Source organism: Salvelinus fontinalis, chromosome 27 (genome assembly GCF_029448725.1).
Source record: "Salvelinus fontinalis isolate EN_2023a chromosome 27, ASM2944872v1, whole genome shotgun sequence".
In the NCBI taxonomy this organism is placed as follows: Eukaryota; Metazoa; Chordata; class Actinopteri; order Salmoniformes; family Salmonidae; genus Salvelinus; species Salvelinus fontinalis.
Genome location: NC_074691.1, coordinates 1,947,349 through 1,966,666, shown reverse-complemented (window position 1 = coordinate 1,966,666; position 19,318 = coordinate 1,947,349). Strand labels below are relative to the sequence as shown.

Here is a 19,318-nt window from a genome sequence, read left to right as displayed (position 1 = left end):
TGTATTTCTTTGCCACATATTTTGCCGTATTACTTTAGAGCCTTATTACAAACAGAATGCATGCTTTGTAATATTTTTTATTCTGTACAGGCTTGCATATTTTCACTCTGTCAATTAGGTTAGTATTGTGGAGTAACTACAATGTTGTTGATCCATCCAAATTGTTCTCATATCAAAGCCATTAAACTAACTTTTTTTTAAATCACCATTGGCCTGAGTGATTTCCTTCCCCTCCAGCAACTGTTAGGAAGGACGCCTGTACCGATGGACATTTCCTTGGGGATATTCTACCCCCCCCCCCATTAACATTTATCATTGCTACAGTTGTAAATATGTATTTATTATTATTGGTATTATTGTCACTTCTCTTTTTGACCTGCACTGTTGGAGTTCGGAGCGTAAGCATTTCACTGTACCCTGCAATTACATTGCGACCCTGTGTATGTGACTAATAAACTAATCTAGTCTAATCTGACTGGGTGCATTGATACACCATCCAAAGTGTAATTAATAACTTCACCATGCTCAAAGGGATATTAAATGTCTGCTTTTTTTTCTTTTTTTTTACCCATCTACCAATTGGTGCCCTTCTTTGCAAGGTATTGGAAAACCTCCCTGGTCTTTGTGGTTGAATCTGTGCTTGAAATTCATTGTTTGACTGAGGGACCTTACAGATAATTGTATGTGTGGGCGGGGCACAGAGATGAAAATCATGTTAAACACTATTATTTCATAGAGAGTCAATTCATCTTATAATGTGACTTGTTAAGCCACATTTTACCCCTGAACTTATTTAGGCTTGTATAACAAAGGGCTTGAATAATTACAGACTCAAGACATTTTTTACTGTTAACTAATTTCCCCCAAAATTCTTAAAACATAATTACACTTTCACATTGTGGGCTATTGCAGGGTCCCCCAACTGGTGGCCCGTGGGACGAATTTGGTCCGCGGGGGGGGGGGGGGGGTTTGGCACCCCAAGTTTTCTGAGCAAAATAATAAAAAATATGTATGTATTTTGGGGGGGGATTTTGATTGCTGGACATAAAAGACTGTAAAAACACCAGGAAATCAGCTACAAGTTATTTAAAGAAATCTGTTCCCAGGCATTCCCACGCATAATGGGCTTCTTGCAGGCAATTTGCAGTCTACAAATGATTTGTAATTATGTTCCGGCCCCCTGACCATCTGCTCCAGAAAAAATTGACCCACGGCTGAATCTAGTTGATGATCCCTGGGGTATTGGGTGTAGATCAGTGACACAATTGAAAAAAAAAAATTAATTCAAGCTGTAACACAATAAAATGTGGAAAAGTCAAGGGGTGTGAATACTTTCTGAAGGCACTGTAGATCTATTGATTTATTAGATCTAATAATCTCAAGTCCTCTTAGATCTCTCACGGTGGCAATCAATTTGGTATTGGGCGGCTGTCCCCTCTTTATCCTGTGGCTGTACACAGATTACAGCCACACACACAGAGACACACATGCATAGCTGACCTTTGACTTCTGGTTGGGTCCATTAGGAGAAGAGCAACCAGGAGATTGACCTGGCGTTCAAGCACAAGTCACTGCAGCAGAGCTTTGACATGGAGCGGGCAGAGCACAAGGCCACCAAGACACGCCTGGCCGACAAGAACCAGATCTACGAGTCCATCGAAGAAGCCAAGTCTGAGGCCCTGAATGGTGAGAGGGGGGGAGAAAAGGTAGTGGTGTTTGGGAATTGATAGATAAGTGAAATGGAGCATAAGAGAAAAATATATGTTACAACAAGAAGCAGGGGGGAAATGGGCCCCACCTAGTGAGTATGTGTCACTGTCAACAATGACAATCTGGATAAAAGTGTTGGCTAAATCAGGACTTTTCAAACCTCTCCTCTGGGACCTCCAGCTGTTCCATCTATTCTAGCACATCTGAATCAACTTGTCAACTAAGTCCTTGAATAGGTGAATACTGTCAGCTAGTTCAGGTCTGCAGCAAAACTGGGAAACATCTGGCGGTCCATATTATACAATTGTCTATTATTATCATAACATTGTCTCCTCCTTATGTTTGTGAGGGACGGAGCGGACGCTGCAGGAGGAGCGGAGCTACAAGCTGCAGTTGGAGTCCAGATTGCTGCACCTGGAGAAGGAGTATTCCATGCTGGACTGTGACTACAAGCAGGCTGAGCACAAACTGGACGAGCTGCGCGCACACAAGGACAAACTCGCTGAGGAGGTGTGTGTGTGTGGGGAGGGGGACAAGTCTGTGCGTGTCTCTACATTCATGATGCGACTTTGTGTGAGAGAGCGTGTAAAGGTGTGTGCGTGTGTGTCTTTATTTGTGTGTTTCGTGAAGATTTCTCTCTTGTCTGTTCTATTACCTGCAAGAAATGATATTGGTGCTGACTTTACCCTAAACTAACCTCACCATCTCTCACTCACTCACTCACTCACTCACTGTCTCATTTCTCCTCACTCTAGGTGAAAACCCTGAGCCTGTGTATGGAGCAGGAGGAGCAAAAGCGCATGTTGAGCCAGAATGACCTGAATGCCCAGACCCAGCAGGTGACTGCCCTGTGCTCCTCGGAGAAGCAGCTGAAGCAGGAGCTCAACCACCTGCTAGACATGAAGCACAGCCTGGAGAAACAGAACCAGGAGCTACGCAGGTAGAGGGGATAACGCGAGCACACACACATGCTTTATAAACACATATGCACAGTCGAGCTGGCTTGGACGTACAGTGCCTTTGGAAAGGATTCAGACCCCTTGACTTTTTCCACATTTTGTTAGGGTACAGCCTTAGTCAAAAATGTATTCAATTGTTTTTTTCTTCATCAATCTTAAACACAATAACTTATTTACGTAATGTTCAGACCCTTTGCTATGAGACTCGAAATTGAGCTCAGGTGATCATCCTTGAGATGTTTCTACAACTTGATTGGAGTCCACCCGTGGTAAATTCAATTGATTGGACATGATTTGGAAAGGCACCCACCGGTCTATATAAGATCCCACAGTTGACAGTGCATGTCAGAGGAAAAACCAAGCCATTAAGTCGAAGGAATTGTCCGTAGAGCTCCACGACAGGATTGACAGGAGGCACAGATCTGGGGATGGGTACCAAAACATTTCTGCAGCATTGAACGTCCCAAAAACAACACAGTGGCCTCCATCATTCTTAAATAGAAGAAGTTTGGAACCACCAAGACAGGGAGGTGACCAAGAACTCGATGGTCTCTCTGACAGAGCTCTAGAGTTCCTCTGTGGAGATGGGAGAACCTGCCAGAAGGACAACCATCTCTGCAGCACCCTACCAATCAGGCCTTTATGGTAGAGTTGCTAGACAGAAGCCACTCCTCAATAAAAGGCACATGACAGCCCGCTTGGAGTTTGCAAAAAAGCACCTAAAGACTCTGACCATGAGAAACAAGATTCTCTGGTCTGATGTAACCAAGATTGAACTCTTTAGCCTGAATGCCAAGCATCACGTCTGGAGGAAACCTTGCGGCATCCCTATGGTGAAGCATGATGGTGGCAGCATCATGCTGTGGGATGTTTTTCAGCGGCAGGGACTGGGAGACTAGTCAGGATTCAGGCAAAGATGAACGGAGCAAAGTACACAGAGATCCTTGATGAAAACCTGCTCCAGAGCGCTCAGGACCTCTGACTGGGGCGAAGGTTCACCTTCCAACAGGACAACGACCCTAAGCACACATCCAAGACAATGCAGGAGTGGCTTCGGGACACGTCTCTGAATGTCCTTGAGTGGCCCAGCCAGAGCCCGGACTTGAACCTGATCAAACATCTCTGGAGAGACCTGAAAATAGCTGTGCATCCAACCTGACAGAGCTTGAGAGGATCTGCAGAGAGGAGTAGGAGAAACTCCCCAAATACAGGTGTGCCAAGCTTGTAGTGTCATACCCAAGAGGACTTGAGGCTGTAATTGCTGCTAAAGGTGCTTCAACAAAGTATTGAGTCAAGTGTTTGAATAGTTATGTAAATGTCATATTTCCTTTTTTTTTCAAATAAATTTGCAAACAATTACAAAAAATATGTTTTTTGCTTTGTCATTATGCTGTATTGTGTGTAGGTTGCTGAGGAGTTTTATATATTTAATCCATTTTAGAATAAGGCTGTAACGTAACTAAATGTGGGAAAAGTCCAGGGGTCTGAATACTTTCCGGAAAGGCACTGTATGTGTGTGTGAGAGGGGATGTGATGGCCAATAGATGTTACTCATCATTAGGTATCATTTCTGTCTTCCCCAGGCACTACATGTTGGGAGTTGTGTGTTGCTTGTTTTAGATTGATTTGACATGGCAGTGATTGACAGTCCTTTTCCCCAATCACAGGGAGAGACAGGAGACTGACGGACAGCTGAAGGAGATGAAGGACCAGCTGGAGGCAGAACAGTATTTCACGGTACTGTTGACTTCTAGTCACTCTCCCATTGTGTGGAAAGATTTCCCCCAAATTCCCAGGTTTACCAGACACCCAGGTTAGAATACTGCTGGGAATTTTTGCAACCCTAAGAAATACTATATTTAGCAGTTTCTCAGTCTACTAATTCTGCTTTACAGTGTTTGTTATGTCCCAAAGGGCACCCTATCCCTATTGACCCTGGTCAAAAGTAGTGCACTACATAGGGAATAGGGTGCCATTTGGGACACACAATCGTTGGTGTGTTGACTTGGCTGTCCTCTGTGCCAGACCCTGTACAAGACCCAGATCCGGGAGCTGAAGGAGGAGTGTGACGAGAGGAACAAGCTGTATAAGGACATTCTGCAGAGACTGGAGGAGTACCAGGAGGAGAGGTACTGGAACAGGATCCTACCATAAACTGTGCCTTGACACTTGTAAGTTTTCCCAAAATGCAGTTTTTTTCTGGAAATCATCCAACTGTGATTTCTGGAAACCCTGGGAAAGTTACTGGATTTTTACAACCCTACCTGAAACTCAATTATATCTTTGTTCACACTACTGAGCCCAGCTGTACTGCACTTGCCTGGTTATACATCCACTGTAGTTGCTGGACCCGTGCTGGAAAGAAGCACTTCTATCAAGCTCTTGGAGATTAGTGTCATTAGCACAAAGTTAATCTCTCATGGACAGACTACGTAAACATACATGGTACCACTTATCTTTAAGTAGTCTGTCCACAAGTGATTAGCTGTAGCCTCATGTAATAATGCTTTCCACCCTTATCATGGCGAAATGATAGCCTGACAATACTGCAGGTAATGTGATCAGAGCGTAACCTAACCTCCTATAATGCCTAGTCTACAGGTGATGTGCCATCAATCACCATATCACAAACACAATGATCTTCGAGAATCTGACCAAATTACACAAGATGTTTGATTATTAGCACACACTGTAAAGTCACACAGACAGACTTTAAGCTCTAAACTCCTGTTACAGCCAGCACGGAGGTCTAATTTTATCTCAATATCAAATCATTTCTGGGTAACAATTAAGGGGCGGCAGCGTAGCCTAGTGTTAGAGCGTTGGACTCATAACCAAAAGGTTGCAAGATCGAAGCCCCGAGCTGACAAGGTACAAATCTGTCGTTCTGCCCCTGAACAAGGCAGTTAACCCACTGTTCCTAGGCCTTCATTGAAAATAAGAATTTGTTCTTAAATGACTTGCCTAGTTATATATATATATATATATATATAAGTCCCTTACTGTCATTGTTTTCAATTAAAATGGTGGGGAGGGGAAAACTGAAAACTAGCTGTTATTGGCAGAGAGGTTTGGAACTCTCTTATTTGTCTATTAACTAATTTACCGCCTGGTGATGTCACCAAAACTACATCCCACCAAAACAGGCTGACACTAAACAGCCCTTAGACTATTATACTAAAAGGGCATCATCATCATTTTCACAATATTATTCCAACCTCATTGTGTGGAAGTATATACACTGCTCAAAAAAATAAAGGGAACACTTAACACAATGTAACTCCAAGTCAATCACACTTCTGTGAAATCAAACTGTCCACTTAGGAAGCAACACTGATTGACAATAAATTTCACATGCTGTTGTGCAAATGGAATAGACAAAAGGTGGTAATTATAGGCAATTTGCAAGACACCCCCCAAAACAGGAGTGATTCTGCAGGTGGTGACCACAGACCACTTCTCAGTTCCTATGCTTCCTGGCTGATGTTTTGGTCACTTTTGAATGCTGGCGGTGCTCTCACTCTAGTGGTAGCATGAGACGGAGTCTACAACCCACACAAGTGGCTCAGGTAGTGCAGTTCATCCAGGATGGCACATCAATGCGAGCTGTGGCAAAAAGGTTTGCTGTGTCTGTCAGCGTAGTGTCCAGAGCATGGAGGTGCTACCAGGAGACAGGCCAGTACATCAGGAGACGTGGAGGAGGCCGTAGGAGGGCAACAACCCAGCAGCAGGACCGCTACCTCCGCCTTTGTGCAAGGAGGTGCACTGCCAGAGCCCTGCAAAATGACCTCCAGCAGGCCACAAATGTGCATGTGTCAGCATATGGTCTCAGAAGGGGTCTGAGGATCTCATCTCGGTACCTAATGGCAGTCAGGCTACCTCTGGCGAGCCCATGGAGGGCTGTGCGGCCCCGCAAAGACATGCCACCCCACACCATGACTGACCCATCGCCAAACCGGTCATGCTGGAGGATGTTGCAGGCAGCAGAACATTCTCCACGGCGTCTCCAGACTCTGTCACGTCTGTCACATGTGCTCATGTGCTCAGTGTGAACCTGCTTTCATCTGTGAAGAGCACAGGGCGCCAGTGGCGAATTTGCCAATCTTGGTGTTCTCTGGCAAATGCCAAACGTCCTGGCCTGTCTCCTGGTAGCGCCTGCATGCTCTGGACACTACGCTGACAGACACAACAAACCTTTTTGCCACAGTTCGCATTGATGTGCCATCCTGGATGAACTGCACTACCTGAGCCACTTGTGTGGGTTGTAGACTCCGTCTCATGCTACCACTAGAGTGAGAGCACCGCCAGCATTCAAAAGTGACCAAAACATCAGCCAGGAAGCATAGGAACTGAGAAGTGGTCTGTGGTCACCACCTGCAGAATCACTCCTGTTTTGGGGGGTGTCTTGCAAATTGCCTATAATTTCCACCTTTTGTCTATTCCATTTGCACAACAGCATGTGAAATTTATTGTCAATCAGTGTTGCTTCCTAAGTGGACAGTTTGATTTCACAGAAGTGTGATTGACTTGGAGTTACAGTGTGTTGTTTAAGTGTTCCCTTTATTTTTTTGAGCAGTGTATTAAAGAGTAATATCACGTTTTTGACTTGACTGCACCTAAAATAGAAGTGAAAATGGAACTCATTGATATATATACTACCGTTCAAAAGTTTGGGGTCACTTAGAAATGTCCTTGTTTTTGAAGAAAAGCAACAAAGAAATGGTCCATTACAATAACATGAAATTGATGTTGGAAATATAGTGTAGACGTTTGTTTAAAAATATAGTGTAGACATTGTTAATGTTGTTAATGACTATTGTAACTGGAAACGGCAGACTTTTTTTAATGGAATATCTACATAGGCGTACAGAGGCCCATTATCAGCAACCATCACTCCTGTGTTCCAATGGCACGTTGTGTTAGCTAATCCAGGTTTACCATTTTTGAAAGTCTAATTGATCATTAGAAAACCCTTTTGCAATTATGTTACACAGCTGAAAACTGTTGTTCTGATTTAAAGAAACAATAAAACTGGCCTTCTTTAGACTAGTTGAGTATCTGGAGCATCAGCATTTGTGGGTTTGGTTACAGGCTCAAAATGGCCTTTCTTCTAAAACTTGTCAGTCTATTCTTGTTCTGAGAAATTAAAGCTATTCCATGCAAGAAATTGCCACGGAACTGAAGATCTCGTACAACGCTGTGTACTACTCTCTTCACAGAACAGCACAAACTGGCCCTAACCAGAATAGAAAGAGGAGTGGGAGGTTTGTCTAGTTTGAGAAACAGATGCCTCACAAGTCCTCAACTGGCAGATTCATTAAATAGTACACGTAAAACACCAGTCTCAGCATCAACAGTAAGAGGCGACTCCGGGATGCTGGCCTTCTAGGTAGAGTTCCTCTGTCCAGTGTCTGTGTTCTTTTGCCCGTCTTAATCTTTACTTTTTATTGGCCAGTCTGAGATATGGCTTTTTTTTCAACTCTGCCTAGAAGGCCAGCATTCCGGAGTCGCCTCTTCACTGTTGAAGTTGAGACTGGTGTTTTGCGGGTACTATTTAATGAATCTGCCAGTTGAGGACTTAAAGCTTCTGTTTTTCAAACTATACACTAATGTACTTGTCCTCTTGCTCAGTTGTGCACCCACTCCTCTTTCTATTTTGGTTAGTGCCAATTTGCACTGTTCTGGGAAGGGAGTAGTACACAGCCTTGTACGAGATCTTCAGTTTCTTGGCAATTTCTTGCATGGAATGTTTACATCATTTTTATGTTTACATCATTTAGCAGACGCTCTTATCCAGAGCGACTTACATTTAACCTTTTTTTTTTTTTTAACTAGGCAAGTCAGTTAAGAACAAACTCTTATTTTCAATGACGGCCTAGGAACAGTGGGTTAACTGCCTTGTTCAGGGGCAGAACGACAGATTTGTAACTTGTCAGCTCGGGGATTTGAACTTGCAATCTTTCGGTTACTAGCCCAACGCTCTAACCACTAGGCTACCCTGCCGCCCCCGGAATAGCCTTCATTTCTCGCCTCTGTATGCCTATGTAGATATTCCATTGAAAATCAGCCGTTTCCAGCTACACTAGTCATTTACAACATTAACAATGTCTACACTGTATTTCTGATCAATTTGATGTTATTTTAATGGTCAAAAACAAGGACATTTCTAAGTGACCCCAAACTTTTGACCTGTAGTGTACTTAGGCCTAACCTCAGGCCAGCCTTCTCCTATTACAACGTTTGGCAATGCAAGATTAATGTATTCCTAGGTCAAGTGACCGTCCCGACATAGAGTACAGGACACTGATGTCATTAGCTTAATTTTCCCATATTATAGTGCACAGATTCCAACAAACCAGGATTTTCCTGGTATTCTGGTATTTCCTTTCTGGCCTTCCAGTGACTGCTCTGACATAAAGCACTGGACTAGATTCAGCCGTTTTCCCATACAGTAGTGTCAGTATTTCTCCAAATTCCCACATTCCCTGGTATTCCGGGTCTTCCTTCCCACAGGGATTCCCTGGCAGCACAGCTGGGGGTGAGCCTGACCAAGGTGGACTCTGAACAGCTAGCGCGCTCCATCGCCGAGGAGCAGTACTCCGATCTGGAGAAGGAGAAGATCATGAAAAATCTGGAGATCAAGGACATGATGGCCCAACACAGGCAGGAGCTAGGGGACAAGGAGGCCACCATCGGCTCGGTGAGGGGGGATGGGTTGGAGAGAGAGAGAGCGGGGAGGAAGAGAGAGGGAGAGAGACTGAGGCTTGAGTTTAATCAGTCAAATAAGAATGTTGTCAAAGAGAGGGTGTCACTGAATACTTTTGAGACCCTTCTCCCACTGTACTTGGTGTCTGTAATGCTCAACTGTCATCTGTGGCCCCCTACAGTTGGAGGAGTCCAACCGCACCCTGACCGTAGACGTGGCCAACCTAGCCAATGAGAAAGAGGAGCTCAATAACCAACTGAAGGAGATGCAGCAACGTGAGTAGCCCCCCCCCCACCCCACTCGCCCTTCCTACTTTGAGCCCAGGTCCAGAATGTTCCAGAAATGTTGTGGGAATGTTTGTTCTTGGTTTGGTGATGGAGGATTCCATGTGCTCTCAATGTCCTCACAGTATCCAGAATGTTACCAGATGTGGTGATGAGAATGTTTGTCCAGAATGTTACAGGGATGTTGTCAGAAGGTTTGGTATTGGTTTTTGTTCAGAGCTCCAGAAGGCCAGGGAGGAGGAGAGACATATGAACAGCGTGAAGATGTCCTTTGAGAATAATCTGCAGACGGAGAGAACGCTTAAGATACAGGTGAGGGACTGTTTGGATGTGTATCACATACGAGCTAGCTGGCTAGAAAGCACTGGTTAGCGACAAATAGTGTCGCTGTAAAAGTAGTGTCGCCCTTTCCCAACCAAGACCACGTTATTGGTAGGGGTAATGGTTAGCATAACACGTTAGCTCCTGGAGTACAAAGTATCGGGGGTTCATGGTCCCGAGTTCAGCAGAACAGATACAAAACTAAAATGTTACATATTATGCAATATATAGTCAGTTTCCTAGAATCTCCATCAAAAGCGCTTTCTGTTCCAGGACTAGGCTGAATCGTGTGTCCTGGAAACCAGCCCATAAAGTATTTTTCATTGAGAATATACACTGAGTGTACAAAATACTGCTCTTTCCATGAATCCAGATGAACGCTATGATCCCTTATTGATGTCACTTGTTAAATCCACTTCAATCAGTGTAGATGAAGGGGAGGAGACGGGTTTAAGAAGGATTTTTAAGACAATTGAGACATGGATTGTGTGTGTGCCATTCAGAGGGTGATGGGCAAGACAAAAGATTTAAGTGCCTTTGAACGGGTTATGGTAGAAGGTGCCAGATGTACCGGTTTGAGTGTGTCAGGAACTGCAACGCTGTTGGGTGTACCACGCTCTAATGTTTCCCGTGTATCAAGAATTGTCCACCACCCAAAGAACTTCCAGACAACTTGACACAACTGTGGGACGCATTGGAGTCAACATGGGCCAGCATCCCTGTGGAACGATTTTGACACCTTGTGGATTCCGTGTCCCAACGAATTGAGGCTGTTCTAAGAGCAAATATTAGTAAGGTGTTCCTAATGTTTTGTGCACTCGGTGTATATTGCGGTGTGCTGTTTATTTCCGTCCCCATAACATATTGTGTATATGTATGGCTGTATCCACCAGGCGGTCAACAAGCTGTCTGAAATCATGAACCGGAGGGAGTCGATGCGTACGGGTCACCGCCACGACGACACCCTGGACATGCGCAGGAAGGAGAAGGAGAACAGGAAGCTACAGCTGGAGCTGAGGTCGGAGAAGGAGAAACTGAACAGCACCATCATCAAGTACCAAAGAGAGATAAACGATATGCAGGCGGTCAGTCTATAACATAACCACAACCTTCACGCAGCCACTTAAACAGGTAGTCAGTCCAACCAAAACACAACGACAACCTTAAACTAACCATCACATAACCACAACCTTGTACTAGGTTGGGCTCCCGAGTGGCGCAGTGGTCTAAGGCACTGCATCTCAGTGCTAGAGGCGTCACAACAGACCCTGGTTAGATTCCAGGCTGTATCACAAACGGCCGTGATTGAGAGTCCCATAGGAGGGCTCACAATTGGCCCAGCGTCGTAAGGGTTTGGCCGGGGTAGGCCGTCATTGTAAATAAGAAATTGTTCTTAACTGACTTGCCTAGTTAAATAAAGGTTAAAGAAATAAAATACTAACCATCACACAACCACTTGTTGCTGTGAACGTTTTACTATGCGAGCATTTCATTTTCTTATTACTAGGCAGTGCTGTGGGAACAAAGTGAGGCCAGTTGGCTGGAATGGCCTCCCAAAGTCACATCGATATATAGACACCAGTAAATACTACCTACTTGATGCTTCAGCTAAAAGTGTGTGCATGTGTGTTTCCATCAGTGGAGGCTGCTGAGGGGAGGGCAGACTCGTGGTAATGGAATGGCATCAAACCCATGGAAACCATGTGTTTGATAACAATTCCACTTATTCCGCTCCAGCCGTTACCGCGAGCCTGTCCTCCCCATTTAAGGTGCCAACATCCTCCTCTGATTTCCATCTGTACTGTAGGTGTTATCAGACGAGAGCCAGGTACGCATGGCGCTCCAGATGGCCTTGGACAGTAAGGACAGTGACATTGAGCAGCTGCGCTGTCAGCTGCCCTCTCTGAGCATCCACTCTATGGACTCCACCAGCGTCAGCAGCAGTAACGACATGGATGACTGCGGTTACCCAGGTAAGACCGGCCTCTCACCCCCCACTTTAACACTGGCCACTAAACTCTTCAATTGGAAACCCTCAGTAGGCAGGTGTTACCTTTTATGTACACAAATGTTCAGTGTTTTAACTTGAGCGTTAAATGATGAATATTTAAGATTCAAGTCAAAGCACTGAACACTCCTCTCTATCAATTCCTCCTATCCTTCCCTATCTCTCTCTGTCTCAACACTGTTTTCCTCACACCTTTTTATTTTCCCACCTGTCACTCCTTTATTGACTTTCCCACGCCTTCTTTCACTATGCCTAAACATCTGCCTCGAATACACCTTTAATTCCTTATTCCTTTCTGTCCCTTCAATATCCACTCCCACACTCCCTCTCTCTGTCTGTTGTGATGGTGTAGTGTTCATCAGTCACTCCCAGACCTCCGAATATATGCCTTCCACTACCAGCGCAGGCAGAAATCTGTCGGCATTGCCACCCGGCCCTCCTTTAGAGTGGCTCACCTTTTCTTTGGCTCCGACTCTGAGAATGAGGAGTAGGACGGAGAGAAAAGAGTATGACGTAAATGATGGGCGGTTAGAACATGGCCGCCGACCTTTGGCCCTAACCTATGAGCAGCCGTCCCCAGAGCCTGACCGCAGCGGTGCAGGTGACCCCTCATGGTGGTTCAAACGCAACGAAGCAAGTCTCCAAAATACGTACCCTCTCTATCCCGCCTCGGCAGTCCGTCAGTCTGTAACACTCCCGGGAGTGACTCTGCAGTGCAACTACAGTAACAGTGGTTGGTGTTTCACAGCTGTGTGCGGAAAGTCGCAGCCTAACATTGTGTGGCCCCTGTTAGTTTGAGTTGACTCAACTCAAGGTTATGTGGACTTTCAAAACGTTTTCCCGATTTGGAATAGCTCGCGTGTAGGGATCCTGAGCTGCATCTCAAATGGCTCCCTATTCCTTGTATAGTGCACTACTTTGACCAGAAATGGTACCATTTTGGATAAGAAATAGGGTGCCATTTTTCTTTCAAGCACCATTAATAGATTAATTTAGCGAAATAAAAATATTTGTTGGGAAGGCATGTAAATAACGTTTAGGAGACAATAATTAGCTACAGAGTATTACATGATGCACGCAACACGTTTCAACAAAAGTGGGCCGTGTGGATTGGCTCCTGACCTCAGCTCTGCAGTATGTAACAGCTGTAATGAAGCTCTTATGAAGCAATATTAATGTACTTCCTGTTTCCTGTATGCAAAACAGATACCAGGCTGGAGGGCTGGCTATCACTTCCTGTGAAGAGCACCAAGAGATTTGGATGGGATAGAAGGGTATGGTGCCCCTTCTGCCTCTCTGACTATTCTGTACCTCATTATTGGTCTTTATTGATTATTCCACTGACACGTGAGTCCTACTGTGTGATTTTGTCTTTTTCCCTGCTCTCTCTCTCTCAGTACGTGGTGGTAAGCAGTAAGAAGATCTTGTTCTACAATAGTGAGATGGACCGAGAGCAGTCCAACCCCTACATGATCCTAGACATTGAGTGAGTCACAAAGCTTGTTTGTCCTCATTTGATCTTTTTTTTCTCTCACTGCTTCTATTGAGATGCCTATCATTTTTTTCCATTCTTTCCTCCATGCAGTAAGCTGTTCCACGTCCGACCAGTCACTCAAACAGATGTGTACCGTGCTGACACCAAAGAAATCCCCAGGATATTCCAGGTGACAACTCACATTGACATCAATATCTTTTCTTCGAGCCTTTCAACAGAATCCTCATTTACAGAATCGTAACATATATGATCTGCTCCTTAATTCCTCTTCCATCTCTCCACCTCACAGATCCTTTACGCCAATGAGGGCGAGAGCAAGCGGGAGCAGGAATTTGCGGCGGAGCCGCTGGCGCTGGCGGGCGAGCGCTCGCCCTACGTCACGCACAAGGGTCACGAGTTTATCCCCACTCTCTACCACCTGCCATCGAGCTGTGAGGCATGCACGCGGCCCCTGTGGAACGTGTTCAAGCCGCCGCCCGCGCTGGAGTGCCGCCGCTGCCACACCAAGTGCCACAAGGACCACTTAGACCGGAATGAGGAGGCCATCGCCCCCTGCAGGGGTCAGTAAGAGGGGAATGGTCACAATATGTAACCCTCCCTTGCCTCCCACATTCCTTAAAACTCTATAAACCCAGTGGTGTTCACCCATAGAGTTCTAAAGCCCAGAGGGCTCACTTGCCACAAAATGTGCCACTTTCCCGTCTAGGTTTTATATTTCTGTGGGTGAATGCCACTGGGTTCAAAGGGTTTTATGAGCATGTGGGCAAGCGAGGGTTAAATATTATTTATGAGTTTTCGAACAATGGGAATTACTGTTTAGAATGTTAGTCCCCCTTGAACATTGCCACTTTAACGTCTGTATTATTAAGACAGTGAAGTTAAAGCACATTTTGGTAGGCATACATATTAGTCCGTTTTCTTTAAATGAATTGTTTTCCTGTATTAGTGTATTCACTAACGTCAAACCTCCTCCCTTAGTGAACTACGACATATCCACGGCCAAAGACCTACTCCTATTGGCCGGCTCTCAGGAGGAGCAGCAGCGATGGGTCAGCCGGCTAATCAGACGCATCCCGAGGAAACACGCTGGACCCGCCTCCGTGGCCCAAGCCCCCGAGCCACCTTCCCACTCCTCCCCCCGACTCTCCCCTGGCGCCTCCCCCCGCAACTCTCCAAGCCTGTCCCCCCACCGCGGAGCCATCAAGGTCCAGCCCTGTCGCCAGCAGACTCAGCCTGCAGGGAAGCCCAGGTAAGACTATTGATGGGTAAAGAGGGTGGCTTTCAGACTTGGTTCAAATTGTTTTGGGAAATCTTTCAAATACTTTCAGTATTTGCTTGAGCCTGCCTGGAATGCCAGATCGGCGGTGTTTGCGCTTTTGGGGCTATTCCGTTGGTTGCACAAGACAAGCTCAATCAAGCAATATTAACCATTTACACTCGTGGGAATTGGCCTATATGGATAGGGCTAAATATAAATGTTTCTTACAGAAGAAATATGAAAACGCATATGCATAACCATGGTAAGCTATTAAATGGGAACAGTTTGGAAAATGATTAGACTAAAGGTGAGGACAAAACAGTTAGTCTGACAGAAGACTGAATCCAAACATTATACTGTAGATTTTATGTTCATTTTACATTGACTGTACTTTTTGATGCATTTGTTGATAATGAAATCAGAAAATACTCTGGGTAAATAAAGTACATACATTCAGTAACATGAAATAACACATTTGAGGTAGGTGCAACATAAAACAAACAAATGACAAGGGTTTGAGTGAGAGGTCTAACAATTCATCCGTAAGGTGTGGGTTGAGGTCAGGGCCAGTCAAGTTCTTCCACACCGATCTCAACAAGCCATTTCTGTATGGACGTCGATTTGTACACGGGGGCTTTGTCATGCTGAAACAGGAAAGGGCCTTCCCCAAACTGTTGCCACAAAGTTGGAAGCACAGTGTTAAAACCTCTTTGAGCTAGGTGTCCCGCTAGCGTTCCACTACGAAAACATCCGATGAAATTGCAGAGCGCGAAATTCAAAATACAAAAATAGTTGTATGAAACATTCATGAAAATACAAGTGTCATACATCATTCTTTAGCTTAGAATCTTGGTAATCGAACCGCTTTGTTCGATTTACAATAGGCTTTACAGCGAAAGCATTTGATTATCTGAGGACAACGCCCGCATACACCTGCATTAAAAACATTTTTCAAACCAGCAGAGGCGCCACAAAAATCAAAAATAGCGATAAAATAAAACACTTACCTTTGAAGATCTTCCTCTGTTTGCAGTCCCAAGGGTCCCATCTACACAACAAATGGTTGTTTTGTTCGATAAAGTCCTTCTTTATATCCCAAAAAAGTCAGGTTTGTTGGTGTGTTTGATTCAGTAATCCACCCGTTCCACTCCTTCAACATGCAGACAAAGGAATCCCAAAAGTTATCGGTAAACTTCGTCCAAACAAGTCAAACAACGTTTCTAATCAATCTTCAGGTACCCTAATATGTAAATAAACGATCAAATTTAAGACTGAATGTAGTATGTTCAATACCGGAGATAAATAACGAAGTGCGCGCCCTCATTCATGCGCTCCACAAGACTAGAGTCCTAATGAGGGACACCTTGAAAAACTACAACTACTTGTTCATTTTTCAAAAAACAAGCCTGAAACCTTTTCTAAAGACTGTTAACATCCAGTGGAGGGCATAGGTACTGCAATCTGTGGACTTTTTGGTTGGAAATCCAATATGCCAACATAGGAATGGCCTGGGAGCTCAAAAAACATGTTTTCCAGATAGATTTTCCTCGGGTTTTCACCTGCCATATCAGTTATGTTATACTCACAGACATTATTTTAACAGTTGTAGAAACTTCAGAGTGTTTTCTATGCTAACAATTATATGCATATCCTAGCTTCTGGGCCTGAGTAACAGGCAGTTTACTTTGGGCACGTCAGTCATCCAAACTTCCGAATACCCCCCTAGCCTTAAGAAGTTTAAGATTTCCCATCTCTAGAACTAAGGGGCCTAGCCCGAACCATGAAAAACAGCCCCAGACCATTATTCCTCCTCTACCAAACTTTACAGTTGGCACAATGCATTGGGGCAGGTAGCGTTCTCCTGGCATCCGCCAAACCCAGATTCGTCCATCGGACTGCCAGATGGTGAAGTGTGATTCATCACTCCAGAGAACGCATTTCCACTGCTCCAGAGTCCATTGGCGGCAAGCTTTACACCACTCCAGCTGATGCTTGGCATTGCTCATGGTGATCTTAGTCTTGTGTGCGGCTGCTCGGCCATGGAAACCCATTTCATGAAGCTCCCGACAAACAGTTCTTATGCTGACGTTGCTTCCAGAGGCAGTTTGGAGCTCGTAGTGAATGTTGCATCTGAGGATAGATTATTTTCACGGGCTACTACTATTATTTTTGTGGCCTACTACTTCATGGCTGAGCCACTGTTGCTTCGAGACGTTTCCACTTCACAATAACAGCACTTACGGTTGACCGGGGCCACTCTAGAGGGACAGAAATGTATTGACTTGGTCAATGCTTTTGATACGGTAGACCATTCCATTCTTGTGGGCTGGCTAAGGAGTATTGGTGTCTCTGAGGGGTCTTTGGCCTGGTTTGCAAACTACCTCTCTCAAAGAGTGCAGTTTATAAAGTCAGAACATCTTCTGTCTCAGCCACTGCCTGTCACCAAGGGAGTACCCCAAGGCTCAATCCTAAGCCCCACGCTCTTCTCAATTTACATCAACAACATAGCTCAAGCAGTAGGAAGCTCTCTCTCATCCATTTATATGCAGATACAGTCTTATACTCAGCTGGCCCCTCCTCGGATTTTGTGTTAAACGCTCTACAACAAAGATTCTTAGTGTCCAAAAAGCTTTCTCTGCCCTTAACCTTGTTCTGAACACCTCCAAAACAAAGGCCATGTGGTTTGGTAAGAAGAATGCCCCTCTCCCCACCGCTATGATTACTACCTCTGAGGGTTTAGAGCTTGAGGTAGTCACCCCATACAAGTACTTGGGAGTATGGATAGACTGTACACCTTCCTTCTGTCAGCACATATCAAAGCTGCAGGCTAAGGTTAAATCTACACTTGGTTTCCTCTATCGTAATCGCTTCTCTTTCACCCCAGCTTCCAAACTAACCCTGATTCAGATGACCATCCTACCCATGCTAGATTACGGAGACGTAATTTATAGATCGGCAGGCAAGGGTGCTCTCGAGCGGCTAGATGTTCTTTACCATTTGGCCATCAGATTTGCCACAAATGCTCCTTTATAGGACACATCACTGCACTCTATACTCCTCTGGAAACTGGTCATCTCTATGTACCCGTCGCAATGCTTATTTATAAAACCCTCTAAGGCCTCACTCCCCCCTATCTCAGATACCTACTGCAGCCCTCATCCTCCACATACAACACCCGTTCTGCCAGTCACATTCTGTTAATGGTCCCCAAAGCACACACATCCCTAGGTCGCTCCTCTTTTCAGTTCGCTGCAGCTAGCTCTGTTCTGCCATGGCCATCTCAGTCGCTGGACCTCAATCCAATCGAAAACCTGTGGGCTGAGTGGAAGAGGGCAGTTGATAAGCGCAAACCCAAGAATGTGAAGGATCTTGAAAGGATCTGCATAGAGGAATGGCCCCAAATCCCTCCAAATGTGTTCCTTAACCTTGTCAAACATTACAGGAAAAGACTCCATGCTGTTATCCTTGCCAGAGGTGGTTGCACTAAGTACTAAATGAGGAGTGCCAATAATTATGAAACTTTGATTTTGGTAAAAATGTATTTTGTATTAAATAATTGAATGATTTTGGTTGGTTCCATTGAAACATTAATAAAGTACAGTATTTCTCACATGTTGGTATTTTGAGTTTATCTCTATAATTATATTGTTTATATTTGTTTAAGTATTGTTTGTGCATTGCCAGTCAGGGGTGCCAGTAATTTTGGAGACCACTATATATATATGGTGTGTCAAGAGTTAAAGTATTTGAAAGATTTTCATTACTATTTGAACCCTTGATTTGCTAGGTTTGTGTGTAAACTTGGGTCGTGTTCAATAATCCACAACTTTGCAAAACGTTTTGCAGCGCGAAGCAAAAACCAGTGTTCTTTTTGGATATGTTCAGGTTGTACCTTCCCATTTCAAAATGTTTTCTTCCTACTGAACATGGCCCTGGTTAAATTAAACAAGATGGATAGACAGCTAATGTATTCATAAATCAGATGTGTGTTACTGATATTGGATTTGCTTTTCATTGCAAATATAATATCTGTCCGTTTGGTCAACACAGCATACTCTTTATCTCACCTAGGGATGGGTATCGTTTAAGATTTTAACGGTATTGCTACTCTTAAAGATACTGCTTATCGATCTGGTACTTTAACGATATTCTTATCCGTTCTTTTTGTTATTTTTTACGGAAAAAAACGAAACAAATTGAACTGAATTAACATTGCTTTATTTTCTGAAATGTAAAATAAACAATTATTTACAGCAAAAGAAACAGCAATGTTTTGAACAAATCACTATTAAAGACTAATGTTGTGATGATGGAAATGTAAAACAAATAATATTTTCCTGCAAAAGATAATATAGTGGTATAGAACAACACGGATGGGGCATGCAGGTAGGCTGCAAAAGGACTAACAGTTCTTAGCAGTTCTTCTGGAGAAAATTCTAAAATTGTGTTTTACACTGCCCTGGTGTGGAGGACCTTCTGTTTTACACTGTCCTGGTGTGGAGGACCTTCTGTTTCACACTGTCCTGGTGTGGAGGACCTTCTGTTTCACACTGTCCTGGTGTGGAGGACCTTCTGTT

The 19,318-nt window shown here is 44.4% G+C and overlaps 1 protein-coding gene across 1 annotated transcript in view; it reads left to right on the top strand.

Moving 5' to 3' along the window:
* Positions 1-19,318, top strand: part of LOC129824858 (rho-associated protein kinase 2-like) — a 69,494-nt gene that overhangs the window by 41,609 nt on the left and 8,567 nt on the right. Inside the window, exons 16-30 of the mRNA XM_055884388.1 lie at positions 1,527-1,686; positions 2,060-2,220; positions 2,466-2,650; positions 4,337-4,406; positions 4,695-4,798; positions 9,183-9,369; positions 9,557-9,650; positions 9,877-9,971; positions 10,874-11,065; positions 11,788-11,953; positions 13,195-13,262; positions 13,386-13,474; positions 13,574-13,652; positions 13,773-14,043; positions 14,462-14,732. Coding sequence (XP_055740363.1) covers positions 1,527-1,686; positions 2,060-2,220; positions 2,466-2,650; positions 4,337-4,406; positions 4,695-4,798; positions 9,183-9,369; positions 9,557-9,650; positions 9,877-9,971; positions 10,874-11,065; positions 11,788-11,953; positions 13,195-13,262; positions 13,386-13,474; positions 13,574-13,652; positions 13,773-14,043; positions 14,462-14,732 — 2,192 coding nt within the window. The remainder of the gene's footprint in view (positions 1-1,526; positions 1,687-2,059; positions 2,221-2,465; positions 2,651-4,336; positions 4,407-4,694; positions 4,799-9,182; positions 9,370-9,556; positions 9,651-9,876; positions 9,972-10,873; positions 11,066-11,787; positions 11,954-13,194; positions 13,263-13,385; positions 13,475-13,573; positions 13,653-13,772; positions 14,044-14,461; positions 14,733-19,318) is intronic.